Source organism: Thunnus thynnus, chromosome 7 (genome assembly GCF_963924715.1).
Source record: "Thunnus thynnus chromosome 7, fThuThy2.1, whole genome shotgun sequence".
Taxonomy (NCBI): domain Eukaryota; kingdom Metazoa; phylum Chordata; class Actinopteri; order Scombriformes; family Scombridae; genus Thunnus; species Thunnus thynnus.
In genome coordinates, this window is record NC_089523.1 from 27,511,434 (window position 1) to 27,528,924 (window position 17,491).

At 41.6% G+C, this 17,491-nt stretch overlaps 1 protein-coding gene across 1 annotated transcript in view; it reads left to right on the forward strand.

Moving 5' to 3' along the window:
* zmp:0000001236 (mastermind-like protein 2) overlaps positions 1-17,327 on the forward strand; it is a 42,832-nt gene extending 25,505 nt beyond the window's left edge. Inside the window, exons 2-5 of the mRNA XM_067595271.1 lie at positions 4,336-5,568; positions 14,770-14,934; positions 15,040-15,148; positions 15,234-17,327. Coding sequence (XP_067451372.1) covers positions 4,336-5,568; positions 14,770-14,934; positions 15,040-15,148; positions 15,234-16,078 — 2,352 coding nt within the window. The 3' untranslated portion in view covers positions 16,079-17,327. The remainder of the gene's footprint in view (positions 1-4,335; positions 5,569-14,769; positions 14,935-15,039; positions 15,149-15,233) is intronic.
* The last annotated feature ends 164 nt before the right edge of the window (positions 17,328-17,491 follow it).

Sequence of the window (17,491 nt, forward strand, 5' to 3'; positions counted from 1 at the left end):
ATCTTTGGCACTGGTCTGAGGGCTCTTGTTTCTTATCTGGCAATAAGCGAGCTGAAATCCCCTCTTGCAACAGTATGCAACCTGCAGAACCGCATAAATATTATGTCTCCCTAGGAACACAATAGTCGTATTTAGTCCTTTATTTTGGGACTGTTTTTCCATGTCAAATGCCGAAAGGAAGGTTTCTAACTCTCGCAGGAGCAGATTGCAACATGTTTCAGGGCTCTGGCGAATAGATTAAAGGCTGGCGAGCTCGATCTTTTGTTGAGCCTCACTCTCATACTCAAACACACAAACACAAAACCTTCGAGTACTTTCAAACCTATACCCTTCAAGCATGCATGGCTGTGAGGGCTGTGCCACTGGACTGACAGATGGTACCAGGAGGCCTGGTGTTGTGTCCCTGTGATGGCTCACCCGGAGCCCCATCCACAGTGCTCAGCATCACCACACTGCTCAGCTTGACACACAAGCCTTCAAGCTCCCAGGAGCAGATAGCCTTTGTTGACATGGCCACAGTTATGTTCCTCACTGCAGTCAGAGGACATCAATAAGCAGCACTGAAAAGGTTATTTTCAAAAAATGTCATCTATTGTTGATTCATTTACAGTACACCTTGCCATTCACTTGAATAAGAAAGTGTGTCCAAACGTTTGACTGGTACTTTATGTAAATATTTTTTGTGGAACTGTGTCCACAAGTAGGTCAATTAAAGCAGATAGGAAGGCTGCAAGTTGGTTGTATAATGATGTCATTGGTGGATGCTACAAAGAGTTACCGCTTGTTAAAATCTTTAGAACACCATGTATGATATGATCTTTTCCTTTGTAGCTATGAGAAGTTTAGATGAGGGATTTTCTAACTTCCAGCAAAAATAGATTCTTTTATTAGCCTTGGTTTTGTGTTAACAAAATCCTTAAATGTGTGTTCTATTCACTACTAAAATAGACATTGACAGCAGTGAATTACATTTTACCAATACAAATGAATGTTAGCAGAAATGCTGTCTTCTCTAAAATGATCGGTATATAATACATATGTTTGAGCCTCTCATGCTGCAGGAGTCACTTTCAAAGTGGTTCAGAGCTTCTAAGCTCATTAAATGTTAATCAAAAAATCTATTTTCAGATTACTTGGAGATCTGTCATGAGGATTTCAGGCCAGCTAGGAGACCACTGCTTCTGAGTACTGAGTGAAAATGGTTATCCTTTATTTGATGGAAAAAATATATATATATATGTGTGTAATTTTTAAAATATACATACAATATATGATTTTTAGGCTTGGACGTTAGTTTTTCTTTATTTTGAGTGAAATAGAGGTCGTATCAGGATACCCACATTACAGTGATCTAACCTTGAGTAAATCTCAACAGCACAAAGTCTTGAGAAGCTTGGGCTTTGAATTTTGAACTGAGAACTGTTCTTGACTACAGTCTATTTTTAAATGGCACAGAGGCAGTAGTGAGGCAACCCTGTCTCACAATGGCTTTTTGCAACACATCCACTGTCCTTTCCATTATTCATGATGTGTTTTCTCAGACAGTGCCTTGAACCATGAGGAGTACTCCTGTCTGTCTTCTCCAGAAAGAGCCCTGTGGAACGAGAGAAAGTGTGTATGTGATGCATACACTAGAAGGCCTGTTTTCATCTACATTTGGGGAAAAAAACAGATGTCCAGTAGTATGTGGAGATGTTTACTGTAATAGTCGGGATCCCAGTGAAGATGGCAAAGGGGAGCAAGCTAGTGAATGAGACACACTGTAGATGAACTTTTGAAACATTTCCAAGTTAAAATTGTATGTGTCTCTGTATTAACTTGGCATCGTCCAACCAGACTGTCATTGCGTCATCCGACAAGATTTCTCTCTCTCTGGTCTGTTGAGAACTTTTCTACTGGTTTACTTCTGTGGCAAAATATATTTAACTTGAAAATCATATTGCTTCTCTTTTGCAAGTATTGCATTTTATAGTTAAAGTTTAACTTGCAAAGGCTCAAATGAACTAGTATTTTATTTAAAAATGCATATAATCACGCTAGGTGAAGGCTGAATTAAACTGAAAGGACCATATTACTTGTTATGCATTTTTCACTTGTCGAACAAATTGTATGCACTGCACTGCATGACTAGTTAATTAATTAACTAGTAATGTAAAACTTTATAGTTATCGAATAATTTCTTACCCTCCAGACTACCATTTATTTCCACTAATTTCAGCATTTGAATATTTAAAATCACTGTTGGTGTATTTATGGATATTTTGACATGAGATTTTAGAGTCGCATTTTACATTTTAATGCAGGAAATCACTAAATAAACGGGGTACTTTTCACAACATCAATGTTTGTTGTTTGTGCTCTGATAACATATTGCTGACAAAAGTAGAGGAAACAAATCGGTTACTCTCGCTTGACTTTGACATAGCCACACGCATCTCAGCTCTATTTTTGCCTGGTTGAATGTAATGTGCTTTTATTCTGCCTTCATATCATTGTTTCGGTCACTGTCACAGAGTTCATGGCAAGCTTCAAGTATTTGCAAGTTGACTTTCCTACTGTGCTGCAGTAAACTGAGATCAGTGGCTTCCTGGTTGCCAGGAAGTCATTATAATAGGCATGCTTTTGTAAATGGTCTACACTAATGTTACATATAACAGTTCCTACTCACCAGGCCAAAACCATGCAAAACCCACTGGTATGATCCTTTAAATAGATCATTTCAGTCCTTCCCCCTCTCGGTACAACATCACCATAATGAACATAATTATCATCATCCATGCAATATGTTGAAATACACACACACACACACACACACACACACACACACACACACACACACACACACACTTAAAGCTTTAATAAAGGATGCTTGGTGAGTCACAGAGATATTTGTACCTTGATTAAAATGCAAGGATGTATCTCTAAACAATTGTTAAGAGCATTAGCAGAAGTAATACAGACTCAGAGTAGAAATGTAGTGAACTGCAGGATTCACTCCAAACCCTCAGGCTATGAATCATCTTAATGTAACGTGTGCCAGCAGGTGGAAATGACTCAAATTTGTTCTCACAGTGAAATATGCAACATACTGATACTCCTCTCCTGTGCTCAGGTTGCTGTACAATCAGAGCCATTTGATTTTCATGTTGGCACCACATTAAATGATGGTCAGATAATGAGTAATTTTTATGTATATACAACAGTGTGCCTGAGATTGCCACTGGATAGACAATTTCTTTCTCAGTGAATTGATGTTAATGATAGGCTCACATGAAAGAAGACGCTTTATTATTTTGTTGGCATGACAGTAATATCTATGCCTGAAAATATAAATTATCTAATTTTTACTATCATAACATGAGCATTTTGTTAGGGTTTTTAATGCTTCAGTTTCATGGAGTGTTAGTGAGTGGTTAGAGTTGTGAGTCATTGCTATGTGCCTATAACGGTAAATGAAGACATGGGATAGAAGGAAAGGAAGTCAGATATCTGCACCAGCATGTTAAGCAGAATCTCAGCCACAAAGGAGAAACTCTGCTATCTAACAAAGCACAATGGAGGAAAATATAATGTATGCAAATGAGGGAAACAGACAAAGACCCTATTCTACTCTCTGCGGTCTGTCGACTATATCAGATTTCTAACTATCTTCTCAGCCCATCCACTGCATTCAAACTGCAGTATATCAAAACAATTTTCTAAATGCTGCAGCAGCATTTTCCTCATCGCTGCATTGCAAGTGTTTAAATACAATTAAATATGAAAGCTTTGTGTTTTATTTGAATGTATCTGCATGGTCTTACTAAGTGAAGTGACTGGGTGATTTATGTCAGAATAAAACATTTCAGATGTCATCACTGCTGTAAATCAACAATTATTCTACTGAAAACTATTGTCTTTTAATAATAATAATAAGCAGAAACTTTATATATTTGCACTTTTCTAAACAAAGATTACAAATTGCGTTAAAGCATAAAAGCAAATACTGGAACAGAATTACGAAGTAAAATAAAACCGATCTTTTTGTATTTCACGTCGTCAAGAGAGTACAGCATCTACACTCCTGTGAGGAAATTGTGAAATTGAATTAATTTACATAGTGAAACATAGCTGGGTGTAGAATTTAATGCAACCATACTGACAAGACAGCTTTTGAATCATGTGCAATAATTAAAATCTTGTTATAATTTTTTATTTCTTTCGGGTTAGTCCCGAAATCCATAACCATTACGGTGTTTTCTAAAAAGCACCTAAATAATAAATTAGTGAGATAAAGTTAAGGTTATAAAATCTTTTCTTTCGTGTTTTTTAATTCTGTTCTGTTGTGTTTTGCAGCTTCAAGGATCTTTGCGCAGGAAGATCGAGGGACATGCACCAGGACATGCGCCAAAGCAGAATGGCCTCTCGTGTGGCTTCTCTGGATCAGACTTTAAGCGAGTCCGTGTGGACACCGGTGGTCTGGGACATGGGTCATGTAACCATAACTTAACCCAGTCTCATTCTCTGCAAGGGTCCTCAACCATGGGCATGCAGAGGAAGAATTACATGATGCCCCATGGAGTGGGGTCAGACATATTCAGTATGACCCTGAAAGAAATGAAAAAAGAGCCTTCTGAGGTTCAGTCTTGTGGCCAGTCAAATGCAGAGATGATTTTTGACTTCAAAGATGAAGGTGGTGGACAGATCGACCCAGAGCTCCAGGATCTGTTTGATGAGCTGACAAAGACAGTGCCCCCGCTGAACGATCTGGACTTTGAGAAGATGCTGAAGCAGGATGATACGTTCGGTTTGGATCTAGGTCGGCCAAGCTCTGCAGGAGCAGCAGCCAGTTTGTGTTCCCCAATGGAGAAGCCGATAAAGACGGAGCACTCCCCAGATTTTGGCCACGTTCACGGTGGCTCACCACAGCTTCGACCAGCCTCAGCAGGGCCTTCTTTCACATTGACCAGCACCTCTTCTACCACCACGTCGCAGAAAGCTAACACTCAGACAGGACACCCGAGAGGCATGTCTTGCTGGCCAGAAATATCCCACGCAGAGCAGCTTAAGCAGATGGCAGCAAACCAGCAACAGCCAAGCTCTCTGCTCCATCACCACCACCAAACACCACCTGCAGGATTGACCAGCTGGGTCACTGCCATGAGTACCCACTCTACCACCAGCTCCTTCCCCCAGGACAAGGTCTCCACCCCAGCCCCGCCTAGCCAGCAGAGAATTGGCTCCCAGAGTAAAGGGATCAACAACTGCCTCTTCAAGTCAAATGGCCACAATGGTTCCCATCATTTGGACATGAAGGTTCTCAGCACCAAGCCCACGTTGCACTTCAGCCCCAAAGCACCCCATTCTGCCAGCCAGCAGATGCCTATGATGGCAAGTTCAGTGAGCAAGACTTCAACCCAGCAGCAGCAACAACATTCACCATCAACTGGCCAGAATCAGCCACATTCAGCTCTCCATTTCCAAAACCAACAGATCTCCACGTCAGCGGCTCTTTGCCTGGAGCCCAAGTCTGTTCCCCTGCATGGAGCAGGGCTGCCATTCAAACTGTCACAACAGCAACAGCGACAGGTAAGGGCTCTATTCAAAATTGCTTCACTTATAGCTGCTCTCAGTTGAAAACCTTGTATCTTGAGATGTTTCAGGGTTTAGAGCAAAATGGCATTGTGCTTACTTTGTGCTTGTTTGGGTTATGGCAATAACCTGTCACCTATAAGTTAGAGGTTGGAAGTACAACATTTTCTAGTTCAATCACCCAAATGTTTCATTTCTTGTATGATTTTATTTTGTCGCTGTAAATGTAAAATGGCTGGGTTGTGTATTTCACTACACTGCGCTCTATATGCAAAGTAAATAATATAGTATAGGCTGTCTGTTTTTCTGCTGAAGGTGTAATAACATGATACACAGAACAGTAAAACACTCTCTTCAGTCTTCCTCATCAATCAGGTCCCTCACTGTGCTCGCGGCAGCCAACCAGCTGTCTGAAACTGAAACAATGCAATGCTGTTTGTTTTTGGACTTTATTGTCATTGTTCTAGCTGCTGTCTGTGCCTTTGCTGCTGTGACTCCCTTGAATATGTATTTCCCCTGAAAGTGTTTTGACGATGACACAGATTTCCAGAGCATGGTAGATTAACATGCAGGACTTCTAATTTCTCTGCTTGTCATGGTGGCTCCCCGTCAGGGCACAGATATGCACAGCGGGATTTGCTAATTGGAGGTTGTTAGCTACAAGGGACAAGTGGTGGAAAATGACAGTAATCTGCTTAGCCTGGTGCCGGAGGTTGAATCACTGATTTGTTATGATTGGGGAGATTTGGACCGCCCCATCTTTCATTTTTGCACTAACAGTATCTGTAGCTGTCTTTGTGTGAAATGATAATGCAAGCCACACAAGAGAACTCTCATAACCTCTACAGATCAAGGGAATTACTTGAGTGACTGAGAAAGGGCGGGAGGAGGGAGAGAGGGAGTTATAGAGACATGGAAGTAAATGAGGTAGGATGACAAATACATCATCACGCATGAGTGAAACAGAACCAGTTTTACCACTACACCAGAGAGCCATTTACACTCTGAACAGAATGCGTGGTTGTTCATGTCTTAAAACTCCCTTGAAGTCACTTTAAAATATAATTAACATAATGTTATGATTAACATAAATGAATGAAGCAGAAATATACAAAATCTTTAAAATTAGTGAATAATCTAAATAAGCTTAACATTTTTTTATAAACAACACATTAATATGAACTGGTTAGTAATAGCATTAGCAGTAGTATTACCTTTTAGTATCAGTATCAATAATATTGATGTGGTTCTGAAACATTTAAAACTTAAATTATATACAATAAAAAGGGTACATAATTACAGTAGGGGGAAAGGAGTGGAAGACACTTAGAAGATCTGGATATCAAATAATGAAAAAGCCTTGATTGGATTTTTATAAATTATTTTAAAAAGCACACTTTTCCAAAGCCCAGAGCTCCTGAAAGTAAAAGCCCCGTCACCTCTGGACTTTAAAATGATGAGGACATGAAGCTGTGCTTGAGTTCATAGGGTGTTCGGTGAGAAAACTTTCCCAAGGACATTTTGTTTTAATGTGCAGTTTCTTAGAACAAATAAAACAAACAGACATGAATTTAGGCATATGATAGCTTTGGAATTGTGGAGAAACAAACAAGAGTCATCTTTTAATTTTAGAACAAAAAAGCTTTTCCACTCAGCATGTACAGGGTTAAAAGTCCAGCTAATGAGGAAGGGACAGCTCACAGAGAGGAGAAAAGGAGTAGTCTCTTCCCACAGTGAATTGAATTAGTAATGCCAGAGAAATAAAGGTCCTGAAAGAGTGCCCTGATCCCCTGTGTAACACTGGCGACTAGCAGTGGGCTTCCTCCCACTAAGTGAAGCGGTCCATGCTTTTTTAAAATCAGCCAGAGATGTGGTGCTTTGGTGCTTGTTTGAAGCTTCTTACAGTTTAATAATCAGTCATTGAGTCAGCATGTCAAAATTCAAATCCTCCTCTGTAACTCAGAAAAAATACCGCACTCACTTTAAGCATGAATACATTCTCTGGCAGTATAGAGGACACTAATGCATTAATGCGTGCAAACCTGAGTTGCCATGGTTGGTGGGAAATGCTATCTCATGGACAAAATGTAGTGTTGCTAGTCACATCAGTGTTGTGTATTTAAGCTGAAGAAAGGGGGGGAAATACTTTTAGGGTTCCACTTTACCCAGAACAAATGCATGAGAGTGTCAATAATAATAATAAATAGTGATACATTTAATTCATACCACAACTTTCATTCAAACACAGTGCTACAGTATTAGTAACATAGAACACACAACATAAAGAAAATAGTAATAAGAGTTAAGATAAAAAAGACTTCCTGAATAGAAAGGTTTTTAGGCGTTTTTTTAAAAGAGACTAGGGTCTGTGCTGCCCTCAGATAGTTAAGAAGGCTGTTCCGCAGAAGGCTCGATCCCCCATGGAGCAGAGCTTAGTACTGGGGGCCCGGAGGAGCAAGCTGCTGGTAGATCTGAGGGTACTGGTGGAGGTTTGTGGTATGATCGGTTAGTGTAGGTAGCGAGGCGCATGCCTTGATGGATTTGTATGTGAGTAGCAGGACTGTAGTCAATCCTGAAGTAGACAGGGAGCCAGTGCTATGAAAACAGAATTGCTCTTATAAGTTTGTATTTTTTATATTCTGTGAAGAGCATATTGCAGTCGTCCAGTCTTGAGGAGATAAAGGCATAGTTTCTCTGCATCTGACAGGCTTAGAGAGGGGCAGAGTTTAGAGATATTTTTGAGATGGTAGAAAGGGTTTTGCACAGATGTCTTATATGGTCATCAAAAGTCAGTTGAGGGTCAAACCTAACTCCCAGATTAGTGACTGAGGAGGAAAGGGGGATGTCCTGGCAGTCAAATGTGAGATGAGGTATGGGGGATGACTGAATCTAGTGTGGAGTGCCAATAAGAAGAGCTTCAGTTATGCTGCTGTTTAACTTGTGGAAACTTGTGCTCATCCAGGCCTTTATCCCCTTAAAGGTAAAGTCAGCGATTCTAATCCAATACACTTTTTGTCACATTCAGTGAATATCTCCTCACAGTCCGCTGTCTGTTCTGTGTGTGGGCTGAAAAAAAATCTGGTGTTCATACACAGCCCTGTCTCTGTAAATGGGCATGTAAACACAGTGCCTCGGAGCAAGCCACACAACACTACTTGGCCAGTCAGCAAGGGGCATTTGTGCTCATACACAGGACAGGGGGAAGTCAGTCAATCTCCCGTCTCCAGCACCCGTTGAATGGTGGGGGAGGGCTGGAGAACTGGATAGAGGCCATGACCAATTCACATAGAAAGTGTTTTCTCACAGAACAGATAAGCTTCCATTTTATTAAATGTATCAATCCACACTGAATCCAAGGACAGTCTCATGGACGCCCCCTGCATTTTTTGTGCTCAGAGTTTATTTCTGTCACATTTTGTGAAGCTTAATCTGGGCAGCTGTTGTGTAAATTCCACAAATATCCCGCTATATATGTGATTTCAACTTATTAACTGTATCAATGAATCAATAAATACAAACTATTTCTTCCCGTGGAGCCAATATATGAACTATTTTGGTTCAGTACATTTCTGCTGTCAGTCAGCCTGGTGAAGGCAGTTATGCCGGCCGCTGTCCTCTCAGCTCCCCAGGAGCTGCAGCTGACAGATGGCTGCTTCTGTGGACAGAGATGCTGAAGGCAGGAGGAGTGAGAAGTGCGGAGGCTGCAGAGAGGTGGAGTGTGGATGGACTGTTGTGTTAACATGAGATGAAATTTTTTTTCCACTCATGATAATGTGTGAGAGGAACAGAAGTGACTCTACAGCTGACGCATTGCTCTGGATTCCGCCATATTTCTCTTTTGGTTGTTGCTGTGGCAATGCACATCCATGAATTTGGGGGGTGGAGTTTCTGAGTTCAAATATCAACAATCTTTCTCCAGAATGACTGACTCTACCTTTAAGACAGGTGCTGAGGCGTGACATGGCTGCAGAAGGGCTTGGAGTAGTTTTGATGTATAGCTGAGTATCATCAGCATAGCAATGAAAAACCATCCCATTGCTGCTGATGACACGTACAAGGGGGAGCATGTAGAGGGTTAACAGGATGGAGCTGAGAACCGATCCTTGCTGAACACCACAGGGTGACAGGGAGCAATCTAGACCTGCATCCTCCCAGTGAGACACACTCAGTCCTACTGGAAAGGTGGGACTGAAACCACTAAAGTGCAGTGTCCACATGGTCCACATGGACAGTTCAGTGGTGGTGTGGCGGTGCTCTAAGAGGATAGTGTGATCCACAGTGTCAAATGCAGTGATCAGGTCAAGGAGAATCAGGAGAGAGAGGGACCCTGCATCAGCTGCCATCAGCAGATCATTCACAACCTTGAGCACAGCTGTTTCAGTGATGTGTACTGAATGAAGATGTGACTGAAATTTTCCAAATAGCTTGTTGTGTTTAAGGTGGTCCTGAACTCAGAAGCAACCACCTTTTCCAACACCTTGGACAGGGAAGAGAGGCTGGAGATAGGTATTTAGCTGACAAGAACTGGGTCCAGGGTGGGCTTCTTGAGGAGGGGGCTGATGACTGGGACCTTGAGGCTAGATGGAACACTACCAGTTTGAAGGGACAGGTTGATAGTTTGGGTTATCAGGGGTCTGAGAATGGGGATGTATGATTTGAGCAGAGCTGTGGGAATGGCGTCCAGGGCACAAGTACAGGGTTTCATCTTCCTGAGGGTTTCCTCAATGTCTGCCTGACACCAGTAAAAAGGAGTAGAGACAGTTACCTCCTTACCTTGCGAGGCAGCTGGAGTCACAAGATCGCAAGATTACAAGAATCCATCTTGTCATGTTTCAAGTTATGCACTTGTGTCCAAACCACTGGTGGTTTGGATCAGTCATCTTCTGATCTTCTGATCTTGTGATCTTGTGAATCCAGCTGCCTCGCAAGGTAAGGCATTGATAGACAGTGTTTCATCCAATCACCTACCAAGTATTTTTTGAAAGTGCCCACCCTTTTCCAAACAGTTTGCAAGGACGACTTCTCAGATGGTTCTGTGTAACAAACCATCTGGCGCGTCAGGTTAGCAAGCTCCCAGACAGACGGTCGATGACAGGAGGAGGGCAGAGAGGAAAAGCTGGACATCAGAGAGCGGATGATGTTGACCTTGGCTCTGAAAAAGTCAATGAACCATTACATCGCTCTTCTGTAGCCTCAATTGGGGAAGATGATTGTGGCTTCAGGAGATTATTTATTTTGTAAAAAAGATGCTTAGGGTTGCCAGGATTGTTATTAATTAGGTTGGAGTAGAACTATGACTGAGCATCTTTAAGAGACTTTGAGTAAGTCCTTTGACGTTTACAGAAGGCCAGTTTATGGACAGCAAGCCCAGAGCATCTGATGCATCGTGCCAGGACATGTCCAGCTGTGTTTATTTTCCGTATGTCATGAGTGAACCAGGGAGCAGAGCGTGAAAAATTGACCTCATGTGTCTTGACAGGGACATGTAGATCAAAGACTCAGATACTGCTCAGAGATGTATTGTAGAGTGCCACTAGTTCATCTACCAATGCAGAAGCTGGGCAGTTGATGTGCTGGAGGTCCATAGTCATGATGGCTGGGTCAATGCTTTTTTTGTTACAAAAAAGCATTTGACGCTTAGGGTTCGTAGGGGGTGACAGGGATGTCAAATCTATTGAGACTGGGGTTGGACACACCCAGATCATAGACCTGCAGGTTAATGATGGGGGCGGAGTCAGTAATAATCAGGTCAAGTGTGTGCCCCCTGGTGTGTGCAGGGTCATCAACATGCTGCTTCAGACCAAGACACTCAATCAGACTCAGGAACTCCACTGCATAATGACAGTAGGGGTTGTCGACATGTATATTCATATCACCAACAATGACAATGTTGGTTGACATGGAGTAGAGTGTGGTGAGGAGGTCGTGTATCTCAGGTAGGAAAGATGAGTTTGGTTTGGGGGGGGGGGGGGGTTGGTAGATGAGAAGTACCATCATGGAGTATGGACATTTTAGAGCCAGACATTCAATAGAAAACAGATCAGGCATTGGCAGAGGAGACAGTTTCAGTTCAGCCCAGTGTATGATTGCCAAACCACCACCACGGCCAGAGCTGCCGGCTTTTTCTATGTAACTATAGCCAGGAGCGCAGGCCTCATTAAGCACAGAGTAGTCCCCTGGTTTATGCCAGGTTTCAGTTAGGCACATGAAATCAACCTCCTTGTTCAAGATGTGGTCATGTATGAGGAGGGATTTAGTGGTGATATTTTGTATTAAGTAGTTCTATGGTGGCAGGAGACAGAGCTGAGGATGGAAGTCTCTGCAAACTCTGCAGTACACTGTGATCCACTCCAAATTTTGCATCTCACCTGGTATAGGGTAGTCTTGCGATATTGGTAATGATGACGCCCAAGTTTGTTTTGGTTCCGTATTCCACGTTGAAACCACAGCGCGAGCCTCAATGGTCAATTCACAGTTCACAGTCATTTGTCTATTTAGCAAAGAGGAGCAGCAGCCGGTATACGCTAGCATTCCCTCGTAATGAAGACTAGCCTCTCCCCCACCGCGAAACAAGCACCAAAACAAATTTTGTACTTTTTGAAAAAGAAAGACAATCCTGGTATATTAAAAATGATTGCAGGCCTTTGTTATTTATTATGTCTGAGCTAAAATTCATTACTGATTTTTCCACTGTGAAAAGTGGTTTCCTACCAGTTGTCAAAAAAATTGTATGTAATTTTGCGATAACTAAATGCCATACAATCATCCACACAGGTACAGAAAGGACCATCTGAGGTGTGTTGATTCAGCCAATGTTAAGTTAGTGCAGCAAATTATTATTTTTCGCACTGCAAATTGATCTTGCTACTGAAAAAGTTTACTCAGCTTCAAAAATTGACCTGATATAGTTATGAATTTCATTTTAGCTGTTAAGTTCCATAGTTTTGATCAAGTAGTATTTGACTTTCAATCCCTTTACATTGTTGTTGGGTGCTATTCAAATAAACAGGCCTTGCCTTTATAGTTGTACACTAATGTGTGTGTATATTTGTTTTATGTATCATATTTGAAGCATTCACATTCTGTTTTACATTTATGACATCTGGCAGACAGTGTTATCCAAAGTAACTTACACTTCTGCTTAGCATAAGACAACACTATAAAATCAAGCGTAGACAGACATTTGGCAGCAATTTCATCATCCCAGTGATTAGCTTCAGCTAACACAGATTTCCATTGGAACACTTAAAGAGAGCATACTTCGCTTTAAACAAGAAGTCTCTCCTTTTTGAAAATACAGCAACTACTTTAGATTAAGGTTTGTTTGCAGTAAATAATGACTCCTCAACTTGTGTTGATGATCTTGTGGCACCACATCCCTCAGTCAGGATAAGAGCGGGGCCATGGGGGTTGAGCCTACCAAGTCACTCTGGCAGTGCTGTGAAGGGAGTACTTGTTTCCTGGGAAAAGGAGTTGCGGCCAAGTCCAGATGCCGAGGCGCTCCCCAGGGACAGCGTCCTGAGTCCATACTGGAGGAAGTGCAGTGTGAGAGCCGGCAAGGCTGGGCCTGGATCACTGTCAGCTGCCTGCACTGCCGCAGGATGGGAGACTAAATCACTCCGCTCCTTCTCTGAGGCCTGAGCCACATGTGGTATTCATTTACAACAAGCTTGTGAAGAATGAGAGGAGGGGGGGAAACATGGAAAACAGCTTTATGACACATCAGGATGACAGAGAGGATTACTCAGTTGTACATGCAAAAACACCCCTCATTGGGTTTTTCTTACAACAAAGATGGAATAAGCCCTCTCCAGTGTACCTCTGTGGGGAAAATGTCTGTGATGGTCACAATTTCTCACAGTCTCGATAACTGGATACAGTGAATCAAAGCCAGTGACTCTGCTCTCTAGAGTAACAGGAGAAACCACTGTTTTGATGTTTTAGTCCCTGTGTAACCTCATTGCCATGCTTGGTTTGCTGTGTGGGTTGAACTCAGGCAGAGAAGGTGAATATTAGCTCATGTGAAATGGCTTGTGACTTCTGATGAGTTTCAACTTCCCTCATTTTCTAATCCTGTCTCGTTAGTTCTTCATAGTTTAGTCCCATTCATTATCATACACACATACACACACTCTCTCCCTCTCTCTCTCTCTCTCACACACACACACACACACTCCCCTCTCTTTTTTCTGTTTTTCTCTCGGGGACCACAAAGTCACCACCCTGTAGAGATTCATCCTCTGCAAAGATTCTGTCCTCTAAGTAATAGCTTCTGCTAAATGCACTGTTGGATTTCTAATCCATTTCACCCTGGGAAACATTTTAAGTCAACACAATGACTGACACTGTATACACAGCATGTGTTGACTTGGATTTGGTGCACATTAACCTCATTCATGACAAATGATCGCACTTGGTAAAGGCTTAAGCATAGTATAAGTGTCCTTGTGTCCATAAGACAGAAAGGTTTTACTTGGAGCGCTTGGATGGTCTTCACAGCTGCCAGAAAAAGCTGAAAAATATGCATTACAAGGACATATAACATCTCAAACACCCATGATGATGAAAGCTTATCTGTGAAAGTATAACTTCAGGACAAGACTTCAAACAAAAAGCTAGTTTGGATTTCTCAATCTCATTTGAGGGCTGCTGACTACAACATTTTAATCAGTGTGATAGTGTCAGGAGCCAAATGGGTTTCTAGTGGATGGAATGCCTCCTTGCCAAACACAACACAGTGATCAGTAAAGGAGAGCTTATTAAATGGAGGTAGTCATGGTGCTGGCGCTTAACTCCCCATCGGCACACATTTCCTGCTGTCTCAGGGATTCTTTCCACTCTCTTTAGACACAATTATCAAGGGAGAAGCAGGCCTTGAGGAGGGCTCGCACTCCCCCTTCCAAAAAAAGCCTCTCTCCAAGTCTCCCTTTTTCATCTGCAGAGGGAGTAGCCTTGACCACATTCTGGAGGTTGAATAGTATCTTTGACACAGATCTATGATGTCTTGTAGAGTTTTGCCCTCTAGTGGTCAACTTATATTATTGCACTGTTTTATGTTTTGTGTTTTTCTTTAACAGCCTTTACAGTACTTGGCTCCAATGTCCAGGCACTTTGCTTAGAAGAGGCAAAAAGATGTGTTTAAAAATTAAAAAGTAGCACCACTGACACTAATGTAAAACATGTGTTTCTTCTTCCAAGGGTGTTCCTCCTGGTCCGAGGCTGCCCACTAACGGAAACTTAGGGGTCATGTCAACCCAGTCGCAGCCACGACCCCCAGCACCCAACAGCCAGCAGAAAGGCCCAGTCAAAACTCAGGCTATGCAGAGACAACTTAACCAACAACAGCACACCATCAGCAATTCAGTAAGCCATATTTTACATTTTACATATTTCATCAATCATTACATGGTTACAATTTTGTGAGAATTGGTGAATCACACAATCAGAAATCCCAACTTTACATTTCAGGACAAAGACAATACACATGATCAGTTCAGTCGTCATCTCACAAGACCACCACCTGATTACAAGCAGTCAAGAAGTATGGTGGGAGTTCAGCAAGGAAACATCTTCACAGGTACTGTACATTTCTGATAAGACAGAAACTTTAAATGCTGACAAGTGATCCTTATTGTAATCAGTTTTTCTTGGTATCTCTTCAGGTCAAAACTCCTCCCAATCTTCCAGCAATGGCCCTGAGAGTGACCTACAGTCCATGTCTTGTCACCTCCCAAGTGCGTCTGGTTCAAAGATTAGTCCTTCACCATTAGACCGCAGATTTGGTATCGGGACAGACTGTCATCCGAGTTCTTGTATTGGCCAATTCCAGCAGCATAATGATCAGAATCGAATCGGACTAAATCAAAATAAACCTAGGTTCCTAGGGCCAAACACGCAAAGAAATTCTTTTGGGATGAACAATGTAGCAGGTGTACAACACCCAAGAACAACAGCTGACCTACATTCCTCTGGGGTACCAGGACAGGGTCTCGGAGGCTTATTGACAAATGTCAACATGGGCTGGGGCTCAGCCAACAAGCAAGTGACAACTGGACTCGGTATTAGGCGCCTACCCAACCCACTACAGTCTCAGGGTGCGCAGCTGGACATGCCAAACCATCCGTACCAACAGAGGCACATCGGCCCTCCCAATCAGGTAGCACCAGATATCAGGATGCTCCCTCTTAACCCCTCAATAAGAGACACAGGTCCAAGACCGAGCCAGTCAATGCTAGGCTCTCCATCAGCAGGGGGAAACCTGAACCAATCGTCTCCTGAACAGAGGGTACCAGCAGGCAACTTTGCAGAGGCCAGTCCCAGTTCTAGCAGCTACCAGAATAATCGGGCCAACCGTCTGACCTTTGACTTCCTCCCAGAGGGAGACAACACAGTTCCAGGGATCAACACAGACTCAGACTTCATAGACTCTCTGCTCAAGTCTGGCTCTGGGAATGATGACTGGATGAAAGATATAAATCTGGATGAGATTCTGGGCAGTCACTCGTGAAATTGTTTCACACATTAGTAAAAATTGACCTGCAGCTCAAATTATAGAGGGTATAGATGTGAGGTGTAAGGGGTAACATTTGTAAATACTGTTTAAATGGAATTTTATAAACCCATATTATTTGTTTTCCAAGTATACTGTAATGTTTTGTATTGTATTTACTGTGAAAGGAATTTGTGTTCCGTCCTGTACTCGGCATATTTTATTCCTGGTATATTGGCCAAGAAAATGCTTTTCTTTACAGTCACTGTTTTTGTGATCTGTTTGTCATATTCATGCTGTAGTGCTGTCGTATAGGATAAAATACCAAATTCACACTGTGAAAAGAAAACATTGCTGTGTTGCTTTCAAGTTCATCTTGGTATTCAAAGCTAAGTTTCTAAATCTGCATCCACTATTTAGCATGATATGGTATTTACCTGCAGATGGTTTGCTACCATACGCAGAAAATCTTACCACAACAAATGTTTTCTTACTCATTGTTCAAGCTTTTTCATCTGTGGTAGTTTTGGATGTGATTTAAATAATGTAACCATTCATTTTGTGATATTTAATAAATATTGGGATAGTAATGAGACATTATAATACATGTAATTAATAAAACTGATTTGAATAAAGTGTTGCTTATGTTCATTTGTTTCCCAGCAGTGAGGCCCTTATATTGTTCAAATGATCGGTTTCTAAAAGATCCAGGATATACTAAAAGATTTTAGATGAATGCACGTCACATTTGGATGCAATTTGTACATGAACTGTTTGTAAACGTCTCATCAAAATGATTGGAGCCAGTTGCAGGCCAAGCAGGCACCTTTTATTGAATTCCTCTGCCTTACTGGTGCTCATGAGCTATTTGATTGCATATTATCACTAAAAAACAACAGAATTGTATGAATCAGTGTAAAAAATATATACATCTACATTTAAATAATTTCAATTTGAACAATTCTTTTCAGGGAAATGATATTGTTTTTGCTCTTTTTTTAGTTGTAGGTGCAAAATGATAAGTTATTCATCTCTGCCTAATGTGTTTTCAGTTTTGAAATCACAAAGGAGTTTAAAACATCCAGACAGTATTCTGCATATACTCTTACATGTGACAGGACAGCATTTATCTGGTAAAAACCAGACAAAGCTGAGACTTTGTTCAGGACAAACATCCACTTTCTACTTGGCACTTATGAACAACAAAGTCAGAGTGATGAAAGAACAACCATATGTATGTGCAAATAAAGATCAAATTATATCTTCAGATGTCTGCTGTTGAGAAATTCTAATGTTGTTGAATGAAGGGTTTTCACACAAAGTGCTATATGGGTTTAACAGTAGAAATGATACTATTGATATTTATAATCTGATGACTCTCTCAAAGGATGACAAATAAACATTGGAGGCCTGGTTGAGTTACAAACACAC